This window comes from Uloborus diversus, chromosome 5 (assembly GCF_026930045.1).
Source record: "Uloborus diversus isolate 005 chromosome 5, Udiv.v.3.1, whole genome shotgun sequence".
NCBI lineage: Eukaryota > Metazoa > Arthropoda > Arachnida > Araneae > Uloboridae > Uloborus > Uloborus diversus.
In genome coordinates this window covers 165,102,401-165,129,884 of record NC_072735.1, presented here as the reverse complement: position 1 = coordinate 165,129,884, position 27,484 = coordinate 165,102,401, and the positions used below count along the sequence as shown (strand labels likewise).

Below are 27,484 nucleotides of genomic sequence, written 5' to 3'. Positions count from 1 at the left end.
TTACGAACCCCGATTAGGGGCCTCCACTCTTTCATTGCCCGGGGCATCCACACTTCCAAATCCGGTCCTGTCTACGAAACCATAACAAAATTTTATTATTTAAAGACCAGTACATAAAGTCATTCATTTACTTCATAAATCCTCTATTTTTCATTCCAGAATTTAAAAATAGATAGAATTTTCATTGGAAAAGTTCAAAAACTGAAACTTTTATGATGATGATGTCCAAAATCTGTAACCTACTGGGGACAACTGTTTGTCCAAAATTTGTTACCTACAGACCAATCATTAAATTTGCTATTTATTAATTTTTATAAATACCTGCTGTCTTTTTATGTTTGTGTATGATGTTCTAGGTATACATGCTATGCAATAAAAGCAAAATTGATTTCAAATTTGAAAATTTTAAAAATGGCTCAAAAGTAACTTTTTTGTTCCCATCTTTTGAGTACCCATTACAAGTATGTTTCAAAATTATAAAAAGTAGTAACTTACGACTTGAGTTATAAAATCTTTGTTTTGGCACTCTTTTCCAGTACATTATTTTTTGAAAAATTCCACAACAGTGGATTGCTTGCTCAATGTTATTTTTTGGGGGGTGGGGGGACACTTTTCCGACTCTTTTTCCCCTCCTCGTCTACCAAGTTTTACATTTGATATTTATCAATTTATCATCTAAAATGTGTATATTTCTATGTGTTACTTAATTTAATTATCGACTATGTTAGCTTTTCTTTTCTTTTTTTTTTTTTTTTGTAATAGCAAAATCAAAATTAATTTGATAAAAGAGTGGAAATGTTTTTTTTTTTTTTTTTTTGATGGAATATAAATGTTGTTTTTCTGGTGCATAGTTTTTGAAAAATATTACTTTATATTTTTACTTCAAGAATTGTACTTACTTAATTGATTTTTAATTTATTCAAAAAAAATTACCAAAAATGTTTGAGAAAGCTGATTAATGTTATTCGATTAAGCGGGGATCTTTAACGTTGCGTTTATGGGAATGTATTTGGTTCTGGGAGGTTTTATTCGTATAAGCAGGGTATTCATTTATCCGTTACTCAATTAAGCAGGGATGACAGTAGCTGAAAATTAGACCTTTCATAAATTTTCATTTATAAGAGCAGTTCTTTCATCTTTTTAAGCTTAATCAATCTGTCTCAAAATATCAGAAAAAAAAACACCTCCAGTTTACAAGTATTTCCCAGTAAAAGCCATTAGGCCGAAAGAATTTTAAATTTGATTTGTGATGGTTAAACATGCTGTAGGATTTTTTTCGCAAAAGATGTATTAAAGAGAAATGCTCAGAAATAGTTGTTTTTTTTTTTTTTCAGATGAAAAAGTTTTTAAAAATTACTCTTTTTTTCACTAAATGCAGACTTAAAAATAAAATTCTGTATGGACCCCTAATTTTATGAAAAATCAACAATGATAGAAAAACCAATCTTTTTTTTTCTTTTCCCCTGCAAATTTGATTTGTTAATTAACAAATAAAATTTTCCTTTCTTAATCCTATCTACTTAATACCTATATACTTAATCCTATGAAAATTTTAAGGTATTTTAACTGTAGAGAATTATTGGTTAAGAAATGTAATTTTTTATGATTTTTAATATTTTCTCTTTAGGTTGCTGGAAGGAAAGGTTTTCCCCATGTCATTTATGCTAAAATCTGGCGATGGCCTGACTTGCATAAAAATGAACTCAAACATGTAAAATATTGCAAATTTGCCTTTGACTTAAAATGTGACAGTGTTTGTGTTAACCCTTACCATTATGAACGTGTTGTTTCACCTGCAATAGGTAGGTTTTTTTGTCTAATAAAATGAGTTACTCTTACCTGTTCATTTTTCATGTAGTAGTCTCTCTAAAACTTCAAAGAAAGCTATTTAAAGCTTGAACAATTGTAAGAAAAAAAAGTATGAGTTTACTTGGTGTTCCATAGAACAAAATGGTTTTATATGTTGTATGAAAAAAATGAGGGCAAAACATACTTGCTTCAAACAATGAGTTAGTGCACAATATGTTGTCATTTGGAATGTAACTCAATTTTGAAACCCCCCCCCCCTCAAAAACATCCAAGAAATGAATTGTCATCCAAAAGAATTTGCTGTGTCGGTAGGAAGAAGACGAAGACAAGTGTGCAAAGTTTTTAATATTTTCTGAACCTGAATGCTAAAAATAAAGTTTAACATGAAAAAAAGCCTTGGTGCTGAAATGTTGTCTTGCTTTGTAAACACATGTATATGTTTTGGGCTTAAGTTTTAAAAAGCTATGAAATGTTAAGAAAGTATTCCTGTCATTTCAAAAGGTTTTGTTCAGTTGAAATTCCAACTCTAATATTATTTTTCTGGGAAAGAGTTTAGAAAGCAAAATCCATTGTGTTCTCAGTGGCTGAATATAAAAGTGTTTTTATTTATATCTTCATGGATTTTATTTATATTTTAATGAAATAGTAAACTGTTGCATTGTCAGGAAATAAATTTTAAACAAACTAAGCTTTATTTTTAGTAGTTTTGATTTTGCTGCATGATTCATATTTTATTAAATTGTGATCAACTATTTGGAAAACTAATATTTTGTGAGTGTTTCATTAGGAAGTTTTACACTGATCCAAAATGTTTGATTTTGATTTGAGGTTTGATATATAACTGAATTGTATCTTTTTAGATTTGTCTGGATTGACATTGCAAACTCCAGGTAAGAAAATAATAATAATTTCATAAACGTTGCATCTTGCTTTTGCTACTTCAGTTTCCTTTAATGCATTGTCCAAATTTATTTTAAGTCCAAAATGTAAAAGTTAGCTTTATGCTTTCTTAAGTCTTATGTGTCATAATACCTTATTTGCTAGTCAACACTTAAAAATTTAATTTTTATTGTTTTAACCATGGTTGAAAAAACTATAAATTTTAAGTATGCCTTCTAGTCACGCTGCAAATGTTTGGCCCATCTGCCGAATACCTAGTTTACTACTGTCCTTAGCTGAATATTGTGCTTACTAAAAGCTACATGCAAATATTCTTGAATATTCAAAGCTATCCTTTTTGTTTTTTAAAAATTATGCTGTTAAACTAAGCATCATTGGTTATTTTTAGCATTATATTACCATACTTGCCAACTCTACTGTCTTTAACAGGAGACTCCCGTTTTTTGCTTCCATCTCCCGATTTCGCAGTTTTTTCAGTCAATCATTAAAAAGTTTCACTTTCTTCTCAATAGATGGCGCCCTTTTCTAGTCTACCAATGTCAGGGAATAAGAATTTTTCCAATAAATAACTCATTTAGTAAAAATTAATTTTTCAGACGTTTTCCACATTGCATGTTCAACGAAGCACGTGCTTTGACGAAAATTGCAGCAGATTTCAATCCTTTTGCATTTTGAAATTATTTCAATTATTTTGAATGTTTGAAGTTATTTTAATATGTGCTACCCTATACCTACTTTTTTTATATTGTATTTTCATTATATATTGATTTCCTTTTTTTTCGGATTTAGTAATTAAATTTTTGTAGCTACTTTTCTGTAGAGACTGAAGAATGTACAACACTTTAAGCAAATTCACTCCTTATTATTTAGTTTTCCTTTGCAGTATATTTTTCTTGCTGCTACCAATTTGCTTACTTCTGCAAAAAATCCCCATTTCACTTTAAATTTAGTATTCATGTTATTTAGAAGCATAATTTAATAATTCTGTAGCGAGGCTATGTCGATGGTGAATCACTTATATGCCTCTAGTAAAATCTCCTGTTTTTTTATCCTTCGAAGGTTGGCAAGTATGTATTACAACAACACTTACAGTTGTCCTTTAGTTCTGTATAAAATGCATGTGCCCTGATAGAAATGTCCTTCAAACTCTTTTCGCACTCAGCTTATGCAATAATCATATTACTTAGGTGAGAACCAAATGGTGAAAAATGAGTATGGGGAATTGGAATGTGGGCCAAGCACAATACAAACCATTCAGCACACTCCACAGACTGTGCAGCATCATCCTGCCCAGCCACAGACAGATGCCTTTGGGAGACCATTATTACCTTCAGCAGATGGTATGTTTGAAAAAAAAAATTGTTTTTAACTGTTCTGTTATAATTTTCCTTGCTGAAAACTTTTTTTTTTTTTTGAAAATGGATGTATGAAAATATAAATAATTGTTTTTTTTTTTTTTTTGTTAAAAAAGCTGCTGATATAACAGTTGTTGGGCTGCAATGTTACTATGAAAATATACATATTGTTACACGTTTGGTGCCAACTTCAAACTTTCTTTAAATGACGACATAATTCTTGAGAAAAGAGCAGGAGATTTATTTACAGCTATGTACAGGAAATGTAGTTACAACTGCTAAATCAATCATCAGCAATTAAGCAAATATCAATTAACACCGTAAACTCAACAATCACACATGTATTTACTTCCGAATACACAAAAACACAGCACAAAGGCTAATACACACAGAGCTTAAAACATGCTCTCAGCCCAACGGCTCAGACCGGTCTGCTTTTGAACACGTGGCATGGTTATTTATAAACCTCGAAAGAGACCTCTCAAATATTCCAGAAAATCCCACACCGTTCTACCACTTTCTTTTTTATTCCATTCACAAATCTTATCATTCAGAAATGGGGGGACCGCATACTTTAATCGAATATAAGGAAGTTGTATATTCATTACAAGAAACTATTTACAGGTTACGTTACTGAGATAATTTCAGATGAAAGATAAAGGAATAAACCCAAATTTAGCTAGATTACAACAAATTAATCATAAAAATAATTACTATTTACAGGATTTGTAAAAATATTATTCACTAGAATTATATGTTAAAATAATCTTTAAAATATACTCAAAGCTGAATCTGAATGTCATGATTTTATCACAAATCAAATAAATTGCTCGCCTTCAATTTTCAGAAAATCCCATTTAAAATTTTGGTCAGGATTTGAAATCTCATAGTTTTTTCCCCTAATGATGTCTATTGTTCGTCAAATTTCCCCCCTTTTTTTAACGTTAGTTGCTAATATATTTTTGTTCATTTATGTTATGCACTCAAAAGTATAGATATGTATTGCTTTTAAATTGTCTGATTTTTTTAAAATTAAGCAATAAATCATGTAAATATTAAGTAATAAATTAGAATTTTCATTTAAAAAGCAATTAGATTCAACAATTATAAAGGTACTCTGGGTAAATTTTTGTGCATGTGAGTTTGGAGTGTTGCATGCATTACTGTATCACCCCGCCTTAGCCAGCATGCCGCAAAATTCAGGGATCACCAGATTTTTTATAACACTTGCCTGGTCCTTTCCAGCATGCCGAAAAAATCGAGGATAAGAAAAAAAAAGTTATAAAAATAATATAAGTTATATATATATACATCTTATATATCTTATTAGTATCAATACACAGTTTAATTTTGTAAACATTTTAAATAACAATGTCTTTGTTATTTTAGCAAGAAAAATATCATTCAATAGCGAATAATTCTATAAAATTTAAATTAAAACTCAGCAGACATTTAAGCAGTAAGTTACCATCCCTAAGCCAGTGCTAAAAAATTTACCATAGCTATTCAATAAATAAAAATTAAACTTACCACTTATTACTTACCAAATTAACTTACCACAATTAAACTCTAAAAGGAACCAAAAATTATTTATTTAAAAAATTCTGAACGAATCCAGTAACAATGGTTTGCTTTCTGATTGGAACTGAATGGGGAAATTTACTTTAGTTTTGTTGCAAAATAAACCTTGAATTATCGAGCATGTCGAAAAATTTGAATTTTCGAGCATGCTGGTCAACCTTGCTTTTTTTCTGCATAACGGCTAATTCTAGGCAGTATGGTACGTTTTTTATCTAATTCCAAGTGTTAGAAAAAAAAACATTTCTTTTAACCCTCACCCCCACCCCTCAAAAAGGGGGAGGGGGGAAATACAGTGTTGGATGAAATATTACCAAATTTTTTATGGAGTTAAATCCGCAGATAATGCACTTTTTTCTTAAGACTCTGATTACATCATCTTCTAAGTACTACTGCAAATTTGCAAAAAGGAGAAAGTTTCCCTTTTTGAAGATTTTTGTTCCGAAGAATACATTAACATTTCTAATTAAATAATGTTTATTTGGAAATGATTGTTTAATAACATTTAAATCAAGTCTTTGCATTCCACTAAAATCATGACAAAACATCACATCAACCTTCCTTATTGCAGTTCATCCAGGGCCCGATTAACTTCTGAAATTAGGGGAAGCTCGTCCTCATTTTGGGACCCCTCCACCTTTTGTTTTTGGAAATTTTTCTTAACATTCTATGCACACACTGCAACAACACTGACTAATGCAAAGTGGCACAGCAGAATTCAGATTTAAGTTTTTTCCATCTTACCGACTGACAGAAATTTTGTTTATTACATACGTTGCACTTGAATTCTCAGCAAACATAGGTAGTAACATGTTGAATCATGGCAAAGGAAATTATTGTATATCATAAAAGTACATTGTACCAGAATTGAATCAAATCCCACACCCACATTTGAAAATATAGCTTGTGGCCACATTTTATCAAATGTCTTCATTTGCCATAATTATTTAATTCTCTCAAATACTTTTATTTAACGAGTACTAATTTTTGAAATATCCTTAAAAAACACAGTTAAAAGAAGAAACTAGAATAATTAAGCACAATTTTACATTCATATTTGGGCCCCCTAAAAATTCTGAGGGAAAGCTCAAACTTCCCGAGCCTTTTGGGTAATCAAGCCCCGAGTTCATCCATTTTGAACTCTACCGTAATAAGTGAATTTCCGCAAAGTAGGATTTTTCATTTATAATTTTAACATTTTTCAAGTTTAAGCATAGACTTTTTTTACTACACTCTAATTTTATTTTTGAGAGCCTTCATTCGAGCAAAATTCGAACCTTCTAGGCATGAAATGACACCCTTTAGTCACTATTACTTTCATATTACCCAATATATTATACAAAATACGACAATTAGACATATTAGGCATTTCAAATCACGTTTTTATTGTGCATTAAAATACACACACTTTTTTCATACTACACCAGTAACCTACAACAATAGTGCAACTTGTTCGATAGTGAGAAATGCATAGAGAAGAACAAGAAGTATAGTTTCATTTAGTATTTAATGATTGACAGTAGATAGTGATTCTTGACACTGTCTTCAAGGTTTTTATTAATATCCCGTCTTTTGAGGGAAAAAAATATCAAGAGTCTATAAGAAAGCTGAATGAATATGTTTGAAGACCAAAAAAATGGGATAGGGTGAAACCTCGAAAGTTGACGTGCAAAGTGACGAGTTACGACTGTAATAGGAATTTGTTGAGTTTTTCTCAAATCACCATGAAAAAAAAAAGAAATTTTAGTTACTTGTATTATTCACCCTGTGATATGTAGCCCAAATTATCCTTGGATAATATGTTGTCTTGTAGCTATGCATTGTAAGACAGACTAATTAAAGCAAAAAATATCTTATTTATTTTTTTAAATGGTTTTGTATTTTTTTAGCATTGGGGAAAAAAATATTTGAAACGTTGAAAGCTCTGATATCAAATGCTAAAGGATTGCTGCCCAGTTGTACCAAAACGCTTATGTTACATATGGGTATGACATTCAAAGAAACATCTACACAAAAAAAGTTAAGTTTTAATGATTAAAAGCATTTTAAGCATTGAAAATTTAACGAAGCCTTTAGTGTTAAAATCTTAATAAATATTCTAGTTTGGTAAAATATATATATATATATATATATATATATATATATATATATATATATATATATATATATATATATATTCTATTCTTCATGGGGGTGATTGATTTTGAAACAGTTTTTAGGTTCTTGTAAAAATATTTGAATGAAAGCCTTTATTTCAATTCAACTAAATATTTTTTAACTCGTTTTCTGGAGATTAATTACAGTTTCTAATTTTCTGCCATTTTAAAGAAAATGTTGCTTCTCCACTAAGAAGTGGGATTTAGAATATAACATATTTTAAATCAAAAGTTTTTAAAGCATTATAAAACATCAGCAGTGTCTCCAACCGATATTCTTCAGAAATGAGTGTCTTAAATAATTTCACACTAAGAAAAATTGATCACATAATCGGTGGTGACCTATTATACGTATCCCAATGTTTTAGCAGTGGATTATGGCCGGGAAAAATACAGTAGTTACTTTTATAATAACAATATTTTTTGGAAATTAAAGTGCTTTTTGAGGGGGGATTTTCATTTTTCTATTGTAAATTTTCATATTAATTCTGGCTAAATGTTATTGAAATGAGTAAAATATTTCTGCTTCAGCAAAGAGTGTCCAATTTAATTGCTTTAGTTTTAGTTGCAGCTCCCACAATTTCCAGCATTTCCCACCAGACTCAGTCGGTCACTTCACCGTTGACGGTGTGTACGCAGCAGCTGCAATCTGTTGGCCCTCCGCCCTCCGTTTCTTCAACTTCTCTTTCTACTCCACCTTCTACCCCATCTGTGGCTGCATTGTCCACTCCATCACCAGGGTTCTTCTCACCCTCGCAAGAATCCCAAAGTAAGTGCTTTCACTTAGTGATTTGACTGGATTTTTGTATTACACTGCTCATCTGTAATTCATTTATTTTCTCTATTGGGGAAAAAAAATTTTTTAACCTTCTAACGGTTCTGAGTCATGAGTAAGATTCGTGAAATTATTCCACATGAAATTTTTTTTTTTTTTGAGTAACTTGCAACGCAAATCAATCACCTTCTATCAATGCCCTCTTCCCCTGCGCTTTGAACTGTTTGACAATGAACATTTAGCATCAGAAAAATAAGTGTAAAATGCTTTTGAAACATTCTCAGTAGGCATGATAAAACGTTCAAAACCTTCAGAGAGTTAATGTTCATTTAAAATAATTGCATTTTGAAATCATTGGTGGTCCACTGGTCCGAGAATTTCACAAATGTGTGTGTTTGGAAAAAAAAAACTGATTTGAACATCTTGAAATAAAAACATAAATCCGGTTTTTCTACGAAATTAGTCCTTAAATTTGAGTCTTCCAACTAACTAATTTCTACTTTTATGGTTGCATGCTTTGTTTTTTATGTTATCAAAACAAAGAATACAGGATTTTGGCAGAAAAAACATTTATGAAAAATATGTTTGTTTTTACTTAGCATACTTTGTGTAGTCTGATGTTTAGGAAGCAATAAGTAATGCCAAAAACCTACAGCAGATATTTAATGGTTGCCTCTCAGTTTCAAAAATGCTGTAAAATAACATAAGCCTGCTTTTCCAGTCACAAGCAAAATAATGCATAAGTTACATTTAATGCACAATGTTCTGCATCCTGCACGAGAATATAGATTTTTTTTTGTTACAATTGTTTTTCAACTTGCATTTTTTAGAAGTTCATTTATTATTTTTTCCTTTTTTTTTAATTTTAGGATGTATTGAACCAACATATGTTCATAATTGCCAAGGACTATTAGCCTTTTATATAGATGTCTTTCACTGTATAATATTTTTTGACAGGCTTTGTTGATTTAAATCAGCTTGATTAAAAACATGATTTAGCCAAGTGATTAAAAAAAAACAATCATTGCAGTTTTGCTTTCACTCCAAAATTACAATTACATAAAAACTTGCAGTTATTCTTATACACTATGAAAAACTACTATTAAGGAAAGTAATTGTTCAACATATCGTTTTATACTGAAAATGTACATGATGAGGGAAACCTTATCTTAAGGCAAAGCATAAAACAAAATTCTTATTTAATCATTACAATGTATTTTGTAAATCTTTAAAAATTATTGAATGCTTAAAGAACTTATCCTAATTTTAAGAGTAAGCTGAATGGATTCACATTAGTTCAGATTGCTTTATTATCAGGTTTTGACAATTGCCTTCTTCACTCCAATTGAATCAATTTCAAAACTATTGTCGACTCTAAACTGATAAACATAGAAAGCATAGATAAAGGTCTAAAAAGTATGAAAATTATAATTCTAGGAAATAGTGTTACTCTTTGTAGCTATGAAGTTGATTTTTCATCTATTGTATAAAATATAATATGTTTATAAAAGTAAAGTAATTAATATCTTCTAGTTTTTTAACATATAAAAATTTTAAAAAAAATCTGATTTGTTTTATTATTTTATTTTATTTATTTATTTATTTATTTTTTAAATCAGAAAAATCACAAACCCTGGTTATCAATGTTTTTCATATTACTGCTTTTATCTACTTTATTATGCTTGAAAGCTATTTAAGACTCAGTACTATAATTTTAGTATTACTACTGTATATTTTGTATTTAAAAGTATTCAATTTTCTTATTATGTTATTTTACTTACTTATTTTCTCATTCTGTAGTTGATACATATTGTCTTACTCATGTTTTACTTGTTTCAAGTTTTGAAAAATTGAGAAATTTCATTTAAAAAAAACATTCTTCTAGGAGATATATTTGTGATTTTTGTCATTGAAACAATATAAGTATTAAAAATATATTTTTCTATATTTATAAGAAAAGTATCCTTTATACATCAGTAAAACAGTTGTAGTGTAGTCAAATGAAGTATCTGTTTGCCTTTTCAAATAAAATATAATCCCTCAACTTTAGCATTCAAATTGCTTGTAATTTTATTTTGATGTTTTGAAAGTCTACTTGTCTTGATGGTAGCATTAACACTAATTAATTCTTTTGTACTCTGTTTACTTTATACTGTGAAGCAATCTTGCACAGTATCATCTGTGCAGGCTGTACAATATTATTCATTATTATTACTATGTCAGAAGTTGTCCATAATTTTGTTGTCACACTTTTTTAAACAAATTTGTCCGCCCTGTTTCAGAAAGTGCCAAACTTCACCTTATCTCCTCCCCTCATCACACATCACCCTGTATTTTATAAACATATTTTTATAAAGAATGTAGTGTCACTTTTTCATTACTCCTTTCCTCCCCCTTGGTCCAATCTCACAATTTTAGAACCCCTTGCCCCCTCAAAGCATGACATCATTTGTGGACAACCCCTTAGCTTAAAAAAGTATTGCATTGAGATCCAAAAGTCTCAAAAGACTAACGAAAAACACTGATATGAAAATTACTTAAATAACAAGGGAAGAAAAAGAAAGAATGGAAATCCTCTTTGTATGTAATTAATTAGAGTGGTAAATTATATTATTTTTTTTTAGAATCTATAAAAACTAATATTACAAAATGTATATTAAAAGAAACTTAACTGAGAGACTTGCAATTATTCTGCTTTACTAAATTCATAGAGTTTTAGTTTTAATGTTTTTTTAATACCTAGACACAAAAACGTCCATAACAGTTTTTTAAAGCATAAGCAGAAAAATGCTACAGAACTTTAAAAATATTTTATTAAATATTTCTTAATAACAATAAATACCTATATTTTTTATTATAATTTGATATAATTATTAATTATTGTGGTATTAAATGCATTAGCCTTGTTTATAATTTCAGATGCTTTTTTTTTTTTTTTTTGTAAAAATGGAACCAACTATTCCAAACTTATGTTTAAAAAAATCAGGGATATATAATCAACATCTCGTGAGTTAGTTTGTGAATGTTGATAGATTTCATGTTGCCTAATGTCCTTATGTTGTGATGCTTGCTCTAAGATATTTGTTACCAAAACTACATCTATAATTGCCTTTTCTGTTAACCCTACTTTTCTTCCTTTCTTCTCTTACTTTGGGCGAAAATGCTATTCGAGTACTGTGCTTAATCAGTAAAAATAAATCTGAGGCATGAAAAGTTTACTAATAACACTGATAAAACATTTTTCGGTTTCAAAGTTAAGCAATTTGTTTTCAGGCAATAAATTTCGTGAACAACAAGTGTTGGAAATTTAATAAACAAAACCTGATTTGCGTATTATACGGTTTGCAAAATATTGTTATTCTTCTGGAATTAAAGTTTGGCTTGTGAGCATAAATCAGAATTGGGTAAAAACTCCAATTGGATGTTCTTAGAATATTGCAGGCAAAATCTTTTGTCTAGTTCAGTACATATGTTAACCATGAAAGTTTTGTGGAGGCTTGTAAAAGGTATTCCAAGAATCATTCATAGTATCAGAAAATTTGAGTGGAAAATAAACTACTTTCTTGATGTGTTTTTGTGAATAACGTTTATTTGTATGCTTCTTTTTGAAAGGGAGCTCTTTTAGAATATTCCATTAGTAATTTGAATGCAGAACTCACTCATTTGCTGTACTACAGATGCTGAATTAAAAAATGCTTCATAAATTTCTGTCCTTCCTTAATTTACTACTCACTTGTCTCTTGATTCAAATCTTCCATTAACTTGTGTTGAGTTCAGCATGTCTATTATTTTTAATGCATTTTCTTTGACTATAACTTTCAGCCTATTGAAAATGATTCAAATCCTGTGAGATCAATGATCTTCAGCTTTGAAATATATTGATTGTTTTGATGTCATTTTTGGTTTGGACTTCTGCTCACAGTAGAGATGATCTATGATTTTCATGATGAGTACTTGTGTGGACTTCTTGCATACTTGGTACATTTTTGAAGATGGAAATTTGTAGAAATGATATTTGTATATTTTTGATGCAATGAAATGTTGACTATAGTTCTGCTGAAAAAAAGAGTTGTTTTTCTGTTGAAGGATTTGTGATTTCTAATTTGTTTTACCAAGTTTCAGAAGCTATTTCAGCTTATTTGAGATATTCTGAAAAATAAAAGCTGTTTTCTTCTGAAGAAATTTTTGAGATTCATTTATGAGTTTAAAGTTTCACAGATTGAGATTTGCTTCTTTCATTTCATTAATTGTTTTATATCGTGTGCTTTTCAAGATTTAAGATGCTTGCAGGAAGATAGGCTCCTCTTTGTAAGGAAAGAGGCAGTGAAGGTAAACAAGTTGGAAAATAACCTACTGAAAGTATCGTCTGTTCAACAGTATATGCCACAAGGTTTGCATGCAATATATTAAGTCTAATTATTACTTTTTCCTATAAAGAGTTTATGATAGTCTGTGTCAAACAATAATGCTGAAAGATTTAAAGTGACCTATTACTTTTTGATATATCTGTTACTTTTCTGACAAATATTTTCATTTTTCACTGTTTGTTTGCAGTGAAGTAAGAAGACACCAGTATTTTAATCAGAGTGGCTCTTTTTATTTATTTATTTATTTTTATTAATTTTTTATTGCTCAGTTTCAAAAGATTATGTATTAAAAGTAATTATAAAATTTTGTATTCATCCAAAAGCTGAATATGTAAGAATAAATGGGGCTGGCTATCCCCATTGTTATGTATGGCGTGCGCCTAGATTCCAATTAAAATGATCCTTTATTATTATTTTCTTTTAATTTTCAATTTCCAAAGATTGCAAATTAAAATTTATAATAAAATTTTATATTCTGAGAAAAGCTGATTATATGAGAATAAATGGAGGCATTCTTCTAAAACACTGTGAAATCATTTAAAGTTTCAAAATAAATAAACATAGTATGCAGGGCCGGACTTGGAAGTGTAGAGGCCCCGGGGCAACGAAGAAGTGGAGGGCCCTAATCAGGGTTCGAAAAGATTATAATATTTTCGAAAGAATCCGATACTTTGATATATATCTGAATATTTTGATATATATGTATATATCCGATATTTTCGACCCGTGATAGTTAGGATAGTTTGTAAAAAATTTATTGTGGGGGCCCCTTTGTTGTGGAGGCCCCGGGGCAGTAGCCCCGCCTTCCCTCCCCTAAATCCGGCCCTGATAGTATGTATGGGCAGGATAGTTATCTATGGGCAAAATCATAATAATTAATATTATATATCATATGAATACAAATAGAAAAAACAATTTCAATTTAGGTGTCACAGTGATGTCTCAGTTAAATTTTCTAAGAGCTAAAAAGAAAAAAAAAAAAATAAATATACATAGTCATTTTAATAATTGCTTAAAATAGGAGCATTATGATTCATTGACAATGCTCATTGACAATGCTAGATAATTTTTTAAAAAAACAGTTGAAGAAACTCTGAACAACTACTATATCCAACCTGAATGTAAAGAATCACATATAGCAGTATATCTCATCATATGGGAAATACTATGGACCTTTCTTGAGCATTAGTTTTGTGATGTTGATGATTGCAATAGCATTTGCATATATAATTTTATCATTTAAGCTCACATTCTAACTTTATCAAGATAATCCGTGCCACATTGTCAAACTTTCGTGTTATATAAAATAAATGAAAACTGAATAAAATATGTTTATTATTTAAAAAAAAAAGTTTTTAAAAGATTAAAAGTGTTTCATTGCTTCTTTTTTTTTTTTTTTTGCCTTCATTTTTGGCTTGCTCATGGAAGTTGAAAGTGAGAAATGTTTCTTCATTTTGTAAAAGTTTTTATGTTGTATCTTTCTGTGTTTTAAGATTTCATTATTCTATTTATTATCAATTGAAATTGCTTGCTGTAATTTTGCAGTTAATGGGAGTTCATCGTTGGATACCCTTTCGCCGCATCTGACGCCAAATTCAATTAACGGACTTGGATCTTCTCCTCCACAGTCGGCTGTTCCTTCGAGCTTTTCCTCAAATAGCAGTAAGTTGTTCATTAAAATTTCATGAATGCTCTTCAATAAGATGTTTATTAAATAAGTTACAATAGCTGAACTGCAGAAGTGCAAAAGGTATTTGAAAAAACAACCTGGACAGGAAACTAAATTGTGCACTCACTCTCTTCCAGAAAAAAATAACAATAAACAAAATAACAATGTATTTAAAACTTCAATATATGCATTGAATTTTCCAAAGGTACAATCTCATATATCTTTGGAAGGTTGAATGTAGAAAGAAATGCATGACGAATGGATAATAACAACCTGGAATTGTGTAAGAACTTAGGGTTGCAACGACAACATAGCAAACAATTAAAGCTTGTCAGAATGGCTCATCATTGTGACGGTCAGTGTGTTTGTTGTCAGTGAAGCATGTTTTACAACTGCAGACCGCAAATTTCAACAACTGCTTTAAGCCTTCATTAAAAACTAAAATGTTATTTAATCATGTATTATTATTTGTGACCTGTTTCTTATTCATCAGTTTCTGGCATGTAACACATCAGCATTGCATTTGCAACCATAAGTTCCTGTATGTTCCTTGCTTCTTATTATCCCCTTTAACTTCCTTAAAAATTTTGCTGCTTATTTTTTTTATCTATTCATAGATGTAATTTTTCTCATCTTATTATTTTTTTTGATTTTAGGTTCTTCAAATACTTGGACTGGTGCAAATACATTGTCTTATACTCAGTCAATGGTTCCACCTAGTGATAATTCAATATTAATGAGATCACAAAGCACTAGTTTCTGTAAGAATTGTACTATCAAAGCATATTGTTTAATTTTTTTATTTTAAATCACAAATTTTAGTCCAAGATATTTTGTGTCACTTCCCTTTGCTAATACTTTTTCTTCTGTGATAGGGCAACAACAGTTACACAGTGATATAATACAAGGTGCTCTTTCATCTCAACCTGGTAAGTGACATTGTTTTGAATCTTTACAATGCTCTAACAGAAAAATGAGCAGATACCTCTTCTGCTTCCACAGGAAATTGGAACATACTGTTCAATTTCTTAAGAATTTATTTTGGTTTTAGCCATAATTATTAAATTATACACGGTGGACTCGGGCTAGAACACAGAAAAGAATGAAAGTTGTGCTAAAAAAGAATAGAAGCTGAAAACTTTGACCCTTATAGAAAGCATAAGGTATAAAAATTGCCAGTAACTGGTAAAACATCCCAACATAATCAGCTGTCAAAACAATTTTCTGTGGAATGTATTGTAGCTCATTAAAATGTTGTTCTGTCTATTTGTTTTAGAAATAATTTTTAAAAAACTTTCACTTTGTAATTAATGTTGCAAATAAAAATTTTCACTTCAAATAATTTTTCCCAGCTCTTTTCCACAACTCGATGTTTAATTATCATTTTCTTCTGTGTAGCTCCAGAGTATTGGTGCTCTATCGCTTACTTTGAACTTGATCAGCAAGTTGGTGAAACTTTCAAAGTTTCCTCTACTTTCAGCAGTGTAATAGTTGACGGTTATGTAGATCCTTCTGGTGGAAACCGTTTTTGCTTGGGTGCTCTATCCAATGTACATAGGACAGAACAGAGTGAGAGACCAAGGTATATGTATTTTATATCTTACTGAAGGAGTTCAGCTCACTCAAGATTTATTAATTACCTTAATTTTTTCCTGTGTATGGGTTATTCTTCAAAAAGTGTAACTTTTCTGTCACACGCCTTCTACTGTAAAAACATGAACAGTTCATTTAATAATGTTTTTTAATTTCATCAAAAATATATCTATTTAAACGTGTAAGAATTTTTTATTTATTTATTTTTTTGGTTCACTGCATGTGAATTCTCACCTCAGTGGCATGTCTCACACCTAGTGTGAATATGTCGCTTAATAACTTACATGTAAAAACCTTAGTTTTTTAAAGTAAGGGAAACTGTATTGACCCCCTAACACCTTAAATGACAGACCTGGTTATAGGGGTGGTGTTTCAATAAAAGTATATATTCATTTATTTATTATTTCTGTCACAAGTGTCTCAAAAACTAATTGTTCAAGAATATTTCTTTTAATGTGTTTTAGTTTGTTTTAGTAGGATAAGGAATTATGTCACAAATTAAATTCTCACCTCCATTACCCAAACACAAAATGCCATATCTTATTAACAGATGGCAGTAATGACATCACACTTTATTTCCCACGATATAAGGGAGCCAGCTCCCTTGTTTATTTTCAGCCATAAAGAGGTTGTAAGATTTTTGTTGAAAAACAAGAAGATAAATTTTGTTTTAAAACCAAGTGTTTATTGGGATTTCTCACCTCCGTGAACTTGAATTTCAGGGATGTAAATTAATGTAAAAAAAAAAAAAGTAGTGCACATGTTTTCATATGCTTCATGTGTGCAAATTGAACCAACATAGAAAAAATTTCTTTCCCTGCAAAATGTATCCATTAGACCTATATTAATGGAAAATTCCTCACCATCATGAATCTCTCCTCAGTGGCACTTTATCAATGTCATTATTTCTGAGGTGAGAATAAATGATGTATGTGAAATACATCAATTTTAGACAGTCTACCAAAATTTTAAATTACCAGTGTGTTTTACTCGAATTTACTAGATTGAAAATATAAACTATTTTAAATGCAAATTTGAACAAAGAGGAAAGCTAAAATTTAAGCAGTATTTTTATTAAGAGAGCTTAATATTAGATTTCCACCAATCATTAAAATAGCTCATTGTTTGCACTATTAACAAAATTATTTCTTTGATATTAAAATGGCCTCTATTTTCAAACATTCATTTTTTTTTAAATTTCCGTGAACAAGCTATTTTTATTTTTTTAAATTTTTATTTATGAGTAAAATAATTGGAACTTAGCTGAGCCATTGTTTATGTTTACTTCTAGTAGGGAACACTTTCATTTACAAATGAAGAAAAAAGAAAACAAAAGGTTTTGAAATTGAAAAATATTTTCGTTCATTAGTTACACATTCTGGAGAATGACCCATATGTCTTATTAATAGTGAGTTACTTCAGATTATCACTTGATATTACATTTTGAAATTTTACTCTTTTTTTTCTCTTTCTTCTTTTGTTAATGTGGTTTACTAGATTGAAACTTTAGTGTTGAATCCATCATTTGTGTTGGACAAGCTCGTTTTTCTTTAAAAAAATAATAAAAATAAAAAAAAACCCTTAATTCTTTTGTACTTGATACCTTTCAGGACAAACAATACATGCATATGTTTCTGCTAAATTCTTTCTGGATAATAAAGTCATAGTCGCCACAGAGCAACAGTAAGATATCTTAATGTTATTCCTCGGTTTAGGTGTCTAACTGTTGCTCTGAGGCGACGATATCCTAGTGTTTTGCCCTTATAATCTGGGGGATGTATGACAAAGCATTATGACATCTTTACATACAAGACAATTGATGCAGTCAAGCATCATGCTTTTAAAATAAAATCTTTACTCTCGCATAGAATTACTGATCTTTTTTTTTCTTTTTTTTTGCCAAATTTGCATCTCCACAGCAGCATTTCTTTCTCCAAGGTCATCTTATAGTCTAAATTGTTTTATTTTTGTTAGTGTGAGAGACACAAGTGTAAAAACTACAAAAAAAATATGCTAAATAGCTCGATTTTCTAACAATTGTTTCATCATTCTTGATATCAGTTGTGCAACTGAATGGGGAAAAGCAGAATATGATAAATGAGCTAATCACATAAAATCATAGGTGACTTATTACACAAGATAAATCTTCAGAAATCATAGATGAGAAACTAAATATGTAAAAGATAAATCTTCAGAAACAAACCTGTTAAATTCTTACTCATCATGACAAACTTAGAGCAAGTTGTTTAAAGAAAAGCTTGGATTCTACATATCAGGGATCCAGTAATTAAAATATATTTTAATTTAAAAAAAAAATCTAAATCACTGATTTAAATAACTCTATAAGTTTAATCTTAGAAAATTTTTCCTTTAAGTCTAAATTTCATGAATTCTGCTGTTTCATTAGTCGGTACAACCATTCTATTATTTTATTATTACATAAAAAGAAATTTTTAAAGCAATTTTTTTAGTTAACATAATTCTAATGTTACTCTTAAATCCAAAACAGCAAAAATTAGTTTTATAGTGATCTTTTTGTGATTATTCTTAATGGCTGTTGCACCAATGCAACACCAGCGAATAATGGATTAAGTAGTCCACGTGACTTGTGGACAGAACTCTTATCACTTTGTCATCACTCTTTAAGTCACTACACTAAAATCTGAACATGAGAAAAGTGTAAGCAAATGAGGCCTGTTCCTGTTGCTACTGTGTATGCGGATTTGGGAAAAATAAAAAAATAGTAGTACTTCAACCATCATTTTTTACAAAAAAAAAAAAAAAACATAATGCCAGGACATTTTGTACAATGTTGAATGTGGTTTGTTTAGCAATTCTTTTTTTCATTTCATTTAATAAGTGAATTGCATGCTAGGTTGCATATTGGCAAAGGAGTTCAACTGGATCTTCGAGGCGAAGGAGATGTTTGGTTGAGGTGTTTAAGTGATCACAGTGTTTTTGTGCAAAGTTATTATCTAGACAGAGAAGCTGGCAGAGCTCCTGGGGATGCAGTACATAAGATTTATCCAAGTGCCTATATCAAGGTGAATACTGTGAATTTCATTTTCTATTCTAATAAATGATATTTTTGTCTGGCATTTGATAAGATGTTGCATGCAAGAAAATGATGCAAAATGTTTTTTTTTTTTAATTCTTTTGAATGTTCTGGTACAGAATGGACAGAATATGATCAAAGAACTCATCCAGTGTATACATACTTGAGTGCTGTTCAGCTACTGTTTGATATTTTAAACCATGACCTTCCTCGAATTTGAGCATGCGTCAGGTCTCTTCTGATTTTATCAAAATAGTGGAGATATTGATAAGAGAGATAGCGAATGTGAGGGGATTTATTTATTTTTGTTTTGTTTTCCATTGGATTCGTTTATTAGAGGTGTTGGTTTGAGTTGAGGCTTCTTTTTTTTTTTGTTACTCAAGCTCTCACCCCTTTTTAAAATAGAACCGTTCAACGGTGCTAGTCGCGGCTTTCGAGGTCGGACAGTAGTTCCAAACTTTCTTTAATCAATTGCTGATTTACACTCAGTGGATATGGTGTAAAATGCTAAAAGGAATGAAATAATGTGCTTCATTTGTTTTTGTTACTTGGTTAAATTCTATCAGTCAGTGATTTTTTTTTTTTTTTTTTTGATTAAAATGTAATGGATTTTTGCATTTAAATCATGTTTCCTATTTATCTTATTAAAAATCATAAAAGCAACAAAAAATGCATAAAAGTTACAAATAGATTAAAACTTGCATCAGATGGTTGCAAATTGTTACAAGATGTGCAATTTTTTTCAATCTCTCGAAATGCAAATATGTGTGATCAAAATGCAATGGCACCCTAAATCTCCTCCCTCTTTATTTTTCTTTTAAAAAAATATTTCTAATGTTAAATGTATCACCTTTACATAGGAAGGTTCCTATGTCATCTTTTCTCTAAGCATAGAGCTAATTTGTGGTGTTAGTTTACTGTTTTTACCATTGGTCTAAATTTTCTATCATCTCATTTTGTTGCAGGAATAATGGAATAGAATTAAAATTTATCAAAATAACTTAAGTGACAGGTAAATAGATCAAAAAGTGATAATAACAAAGTATTTTTTTTACTGACTGGAATAAAAAATTCAATAAGCACTTATTTTTAGACTAAAAACTTTCTCAACACTTGGGGAAAACAATGCAAGATAAAATTGACCAGAACATACATTAATTAAACTGGGGTATCATGTGCAAAAATATATTGACGTGTGATTCAGGACCTTATTAGTTCAACTGATGATTTTTATTAGTATATTAGAAAATCGCCCGTCATGGTATGACAGGTGAAAATTGCTTCTACATTTGAACAAAGCAATTGCTTGTTTGTTGATATTTTGATAGTTGAAATTTTAACCCTAACTCCAGTGGATTAACCCTAAACTCCAGTAGATAGCGTTAAGCTGTTGACCACTTTTTTGTTTCTTCAGTCTCCTGAAATTGCAGTCTTACCAGTAAAGCAGTTTAGTTACCGGATCCAGTTCAGCCTTGCCAAAATTGTTTTTAACTAGTGTTAGTTAATAAATACTAAATATAGCATTTAAATCTAGTTTTCTTATTAAGATCATTGCCAAGCTTCATTTTACTATTCATGATTTATTACAAGTTTCGTGACTAAGCACATGGACCTGATATTTATGAACTTTAATAAGTTGAGAAAAATCATGCTGCAATGATATCTTATTTTATTTACAGGTCTTTGATCTTCGTCAGTGCCATCGGCAAATGCAGCAGCAAGCAGCAACTGCTCAAGCAGCAGCTGCTGCTCAGGCTGCTGCAGTGGCAGGCCATATACCTGGGCCTAACTCTGTTGGAGGAATTGCACCTGCAATTAGTAAGTGTAAGCAATTCAATTTTATAATTAATAGTAATGATGTTCATTGATGAACCGAACATTATTTGCTGAAAATTTGAAATGAAAATTGCATGCATCTGTTTTGGAGTCAGTAGGAATTATGCAAGAAAAAGATGTTGAAGTAGTCAAATTGGTCATTTTTCTGGAAAAGGCACCGTTATCTTGCCTTAAAGAAGGGGTTCCTCATAGCTCCAAAAGACATGGGTGCATTTTTGTTCCAAATTTGTGGTAAACAATGTTGGATTTGTCAATGTGTGCAGCTGGTGGAAAGGTAATTATTTTAATATTTATAATCATCTATAATACTTATAATCTTACCAGACTAAAAAGTATGGATATTATGATTTAATTTTCAAATGTAACATATCTTTATCAAACAGGAAAATCTTTTTATAGTCAAGGTTTTTCTTTCTTTTTTTTTTTTTTTTTCGCCTTTTTCTTGGTTTACCCAGACGTTAGTAAGAACATTTTGGTTTATTTGGCAAAAGGACAAAATACAAGCATAAAATACTTGTGATAGGACACTTTGTAAATTAACTTTTTCCTTATTCCATCTTAGTGTTTAAATTTAACCTCTCTTATATTTTACATTATAATGTATGACAACTCTAAATATGGAATTTTTTGTGTTGAAATTTTAAAAGATTTAATTTTGAGACTCATAGCTGTTGGAAGATCTTTCAATCAATCGTACTTACCCTTGAAAGTAAAAGAGGAAAAAATTACGCTTCCAGTACTCTGTATCTATGGTCACTATCTTTAATATATAATCATAAAATTTTAACCCTTTGAAAAGTATTTCCCAGTAGTATCATCTACTTCTTAAGATTAATAAAAAAATATTGACCTTTGATGCTGATGAAAAAATAGGGACAAAGTTAGCCAGTTCTGTGATTTTTTTTTTTTTTTTTTTTGGTAACAAAGCCTAGTATAGTACTATAGAGTTACTATTTCCTTTTTAAAGCGGTTATTTGCAAGTAGTTCAATTTTTACTTTCTTCTATATCTAATATATAGAAAAAAGAGTCCATTTCGACCATTTTTGGAAATTGTCTGTCTGTCTGTGTGTGTGTATGTGTGTGTGTATGTGTGTGTGTCACGTCTGTGTGTGACCAGTTTTTTGTGGCCGCTCTACAGCAAAAACTACCGCATGAAATCGAACGAAATTTAGTACACATATGTGCCGCTATGTGAACTTGTGCCCATTGGTTTTTGGCGCGAATCCCTCCAAGGGGGGTGGAGCAATGGGACGTTTTTTGAGTTACGCGTGCTTGCTATTCCTCAGGAAGTAACTGGCGGAATCAAACAAAATTTGGTCCATATGTTGCCATTAACAGGAACAGGTGCTGATTCAATTTTGGTGTCAATAACTCAAACGGGGGTTGAGCTATAGAACGTTTTTTGTCGTCAATTGTGACTGCTGTATCTCAAGAAATAATGAACGGAATGAAAGAAAAATTTATCGGCAAGTAGCCCTTAGTGGGTATAAGAGCTGATTTTATTTTGGTGTCAACAGCTAAAAAGGGGGTAGCGCAATCGCCCGTTCTTTTTTTCCATTGTGAGTGCCCTATCTCAAGAAGTAATGCTACTTTCTGGTTGAAATTTGGAATATATGTGAATCCATATGTAAACAGACTTCGGTTCAATTTGGACGCCAATCGCTCCAAGAGGTGTTGATTTATTTTTTTTTTTTTTTGCGAATAAAAATAGCTTTATTAATGCAACAATAAGAAAGATAAATCGTAATAGATTGTCGTCTGCGTATTTCTCGTGATTTTAACTGTATGGAAATGATCGGAAATTTTATCTCAATGATTTAAAATGTTTAACTGTTGCCATCTTATGTTTGTTAATAAATAAAATATTTGTAATTAATTTAAGCAAGGCTTTTAAAATAACTTTCATTTTTCGCTCTTTGCTTTGCTTTTGAATATAATTCAGACATTGGAATGGTCGTCAAGTCTTTTCATGTGAAATTTTGTTTTTGTTGGGAATATTGCTTCCTCATCAAGCATGGGGAGGGATCAGAAAAAAAAGAAAAATATAGAAGAAAGTTTTGTGATGGCCACAACATACTAGTTTATTTTAAAAATATTTACATGTAACACTTGAATGATAATTTTAGGTTTGTCTGCTGCTGCTGGTATTGGAGTTGATGACCTGAGGCGGCTTTGTATTTTACGGCTGAGCTTCGTGAAGGGATGGGGGCCGGACTATCCCCGACAGAGCATAAAGGAGACCCCTTGCTGGATAGAAGTACACTTGCACAGAGCCCTGCAGCTGTTAGATGAAGTTTTACATACGATGCCCATCCATGATCCACGCCCTCATGATTAATTCTTAGACAGAATACTGCCAAGTTATGAATAACAACGAGTTTGTGATTTTGGTTTTAAAACAATGTTTTCAAAATAATTGCTTGCTTTTGTTTTTAACAAGCTACAGACCGAAGGAGGAACGTTTTAATAAGAACAAATTGATCGAATGAATGCTTCAATTCAAATATTGGAAAGACCAACAAATGTTTTCATCAATGCTCATACATCATGTTGTACATGTTTCAGTATGTTCTATGTATGTCAATTCTTTATTCATTTTTTTTTCTCCTCAGTAAACATATTGTTCATGAGAAATTTCCCCAAGAACCTCAATCGTAAGAATAAATTGTTAAAATTCCCTGTTTTTTAAAGGTTTTTTTTTTTTTTTTTTTTGAGTTGAATTTCCAGTTTAACTCAAAGTTGACAACAAAAAGTTGAAATTTCCAAAATAGCTTGAAAATTGTCCAATTTAGTTAATATTTGTATGCATACATCATGTAAATTTGCCTTCTTTTGGCGTGTACATCATGTTAATAAAAAAATTATTTAAAGATATTTTTTTTTAAACTTTCCAAATTGCACATCAAAAAATCATTCTTTAGAACAAACATTTATGTTTTATAGGGGACACATTGAACACAAAGCTGTGTTTCAATTTTGTATGATACAAAAAAGTAACTGAATGACACATATGCTGCCCTCTTAGCAAGACGGGTGTGTGCATTTCTTTAAAAAGTTAACTTCTGTGTGTGAGCATCTTTCAAAATGTTTATTTTAGAGAGTTAAAACAATCTAAATTAATATTTTTATTATTTATTATCATTTAGTTAAATGTTTGATTACACGGTAAGGCCAGTAGTTGATCTTTATTTAAAGCATAAATTGCTTCAACAAATACTCTTACATTAAAATCTTGAAAGTAACCCCTTCATCGGTTGTATGGCGGATGATCTCAAAGTGGAAACATCATTTGTAATAGTCAGCCAGATAGTTACGTTTAGTAAGAGGTGCATTCTCACTGATCTGTCTATTACAAAATAATTACAAAACAACATATTACAAATGATGTTTCTGCTTCAAAGTCATCCGCCAGCTCTCCATTTTCAAGCTTTACTCACTCTTTTCACTTAAAGTGAAACAATTCTATGATCCCGAATGAACAGCCTCTCCCTGCCTAATTTTTCGTGGTCTTTCTTTGCCACTCCTCGAAAAAGAAAAAAGGCGAGCAGTTTTAGTTCTCCCTCCATATGTGGGTTTTCTTTTCTAAAAAACCAAAGATGCAAACAGTATGATTGGGAGAAAAAGCACAAATTATTGATTCCATCTATTTATTCCTTCCACTTTGTCTAGACATCTTTTTCTGCAAGCACGTTTGTTCATTTTGCCAGCAAAATGGTATTTTGGCCAGGACAACAAAAATGGAAATTTGGTCGGATTTTTTAAATTTACTAAGGAATAATTTTCAGAGTATATCTGCTATATTTCAAGTTTTGAAATCCATGACCTTCCATGACTCATGGGATTCAATTTTTCTAGTAAAAACATTAATTTTTCACAAGAATATCAAAATTTGTTTTGTGAAAATTAAATTGCAACCACCTGATCTATGCTTTGGACATATGTTTATAAAAATTCAAATCAAAGTAAAATGTCACTAGCTCAACTATTGTTTTTCAGGGCAAAATGCTCGTTGTCCTGTTAATTTTGTCCAGTTTTAACAGTGACATTTTTTTTTTAATCTCAGCCATGGGTGCAAGACCTTCCGTCTCAGGACGGATTTCCGTCTTGGACAAAATTTCTGAGACGGAGGTCGGGACGGAAAGAAATTCGATTACTTTCCTTCAGTTTTTACTAAAAAAAGAAAAATTGAGTATTCGAAAAATATGCTTTAATTGCAGGACCTTTCCATAACCACGAATTTACATGGACATTCTCTTGATTTTCCGCAATGGGCTTGTTTTGTTTACAACGTGCTTTTGGAGGTGTGTGTCCTTTCGTTTTTTTTTCTCATTTGCCAGTTCATTAATCGCCCATACCCTTCCCCCACCTTTCTTTCTTTTCTGGTTTGTTCGCGCTATCTTGGGGAGACTTTCTGATCAAAACTGGTTTATGTTGCAAAAGTGAATCTGATGTCCCATGCGATTTTATTGCTGCAAAAAAAAAAAGATTTAAGATTGGCAAAAAAACTAATGGCTTGGAGCCCCGATTGCTTTTACTCCTAACATCATCCAACATCGCCTAAAATTGCGTTTCTGGAACTTCAATTTCGAAACATTGCCGAAGGAGAGTTCTTGAACTCCGTACCTTCGATAATGCATTGAAAAAGCGTGTAAATGTTATGAAAGAGGGAGTACAATTTCGTTTTTAAAGCTTCGATTTCGGGGAGAGCCAGCGCCCCCTTCCTCTTTCTATAATATTTTTGAAGATCACCCAATATTGTGATTTTGGGACCCTGAACCTCTCCTTTCCCTGAACTTTACCAAAATGGCCTATCATTGCGCTTTTTAGACTTCAATTTAAAAAAATTTGAAGTTTTTGAATTCAAGGAGAGCCCCCAGAGCCCAGACCCCCAATTATTGGTGGTTTTTGGAACTACGATATCAAAACTCTTAAATATTACAATTAAAACTACAAGGTCCATATTGTTAGAAAAGTCAAAAGTGAAAAATTCAAAGTAAACACAGATTCCAAAACTGCCATACTCAAAATCTACAACATTTATGATCGTAAATTTTTCCTTAAGCACGCATGTGGGGGTGGGGGGGGCTCAAAATATTTTCCGTCTTGAACACATCACCAAACGTGCACCCATTATCTCAGCAAAACATTTTCATTTTGAAATATTGTGCTTTCCACAATCATTTCTAGCATACAAAGGAACTTTGTGTCCACTGTACTATTTACTTTTGTAAAACTTCGTCAAATGGTAACGTGAGTCACGTAGAATTGCCCACACAGCATTTTCTTCTCTCCATAAAGGTGAAAGAGAGCTATTTCCAGTCTGGTATAAGAGCACCCATATAAGGGGGCAAGAGGGGGCTCAAGCCCCTGCCCCCCATAGAAATTAGAACTTCGCTTTTAGTACTTTTTTCTTTGCAAAAATGTAAAAACATTTCTTCTCCAGCCATTAATGAATAATTTAAGAAAAAATTTCAAACTTTAATAACTCTAATCTGCACTAAAATCGGTTTCTATGGGGAAAATATCTGAGCCCCCCCCCCTGTTAAAATTTTGCATATGGGCACTAGGGTGGAGTGAAAAAAATTGAAATTGAGAAATATGTAAAGCCTGTATGCGGAAAAGTTGCCTCTTGCCAAGTCTATTTATCATACAAAATTTCAGCTAAATCAAATATCTTTAGCTGCCGATTTGACTTTGAATTTTAAGTAATTTGCTTGATTTTTCAGCAAACTGGCGAAAATGGAATGATAAAAGATACCCAATTTTTGGAACCTTTGAATGTTTGTAATGAAACTCTTGATAAATAAATACTTAATATATAGTTAGTTGAATGATTTAGGCTATGGCGAAATCGCTTTCAAATGTGCATCAAGCGAGCTAATCGCAAATGCTCTGTCAGCACACTTTTTCACTGCTATCAACTGTTTTTTTTTTTTTTTTTGTTCTAGTTGGTTGTCTCTTTCTTTTAAAGAGATTTATTTAGTTTGAATTATTTCAAACCATTAAATTATTACTTCAAATGTAAAGGAAGACGCTGTTTTTACATATAAACAACTTGAAAGGAAAAATAAACGATTATAAAGCATCGTAAATAAGAATTAAAATTCCAAATGAAGCATAGAATGGACTCCAATGGATCGTCAATTCTTATTAATAATGCTTTAAAAGATAAACGAGTTTGGTAAGACCTCATCTTTAGTATGATGTTCAATTTTAGTCTCCTCATTCGAAGAAAGATATTTCTTCATTGTAAAGAGCTCAAAGAAAGGCTTCTAGGCTGCAAAGGAGAGTCAAATGGGACATGGTTCAGTTGCTTAAATTTATCAATGTGAAAGGTGTTAATGGGTTGACTTTTTGCACAGAAAGCAGGACAAGAAGTCATTGTTTTAA

At 30.9% G+C, this 27,484-nt stretch overlaps 1 protein-coding gene across 5 annotated transcripts in view; it reads left to right on the top strand.

Annotated features, from left to right (window-relative positions):
• The window catches only part of LOC129221866 (mothers against decapentaplegic homolog 4-like), a 43,433-nt gene extending 19,509 nt beyond the window's left edge, over positions 1–23,924 (top strand). The window contains exons 3-14 of one of the 5 annotated variants that reach the window (XM_054856225.1): positions 1,628–1,802; positions 2,670–2,699; positions 3,897–4,049; positions 8,364–8,567; positions 12,847–12,963; positions 14,486–14,602; positions 15,266–15,370; positions 15,485–15,538; positions 16,008–16,191; positions 19,078–19,246; positions 20,937–21,075; positions 23,221–23,924. In XM_054856225.1, the coding sequence (XP_054712200.1) occupies positions 1,628–1,802; positions 2,670–2,699; positions 3,897–4,049; positions 8,364–8,567; positions 12,847–12,963; positions 14,486–14,602; positions 15,266–15,370; positions 15,485–15,538; positions 16,008–16,191; positions 19,078–19,246; positions 20,937–21,075; positions 23,221–23,432 (1,659 nt within the window). In that variant the 3' untranslated portion in view covers positions 23,433–23,924. Of the gene's footprint in view, positions 1–1,627; positions 1,803–2,669; positions 2,700–3,896; positions 4,050–8,357; positions 8,568–12,846; positions 12,964–14,485; positions 14,603–15,265; positions 15,371–15,484; positions 15,539–16,007; positions 16,192–19,077; positions 19,247–20,936; positions 21,082–23,220 lie in introns of all 5 variants that reach the window. The other 4 variants (XM_054856223.1, XM_054856222.1, XM_054856221.1 and 1 more) reach the window with 4 other exon arrangements.
• Positions 23,925–27,484: the final 3,560 nt, after the last annotated feature.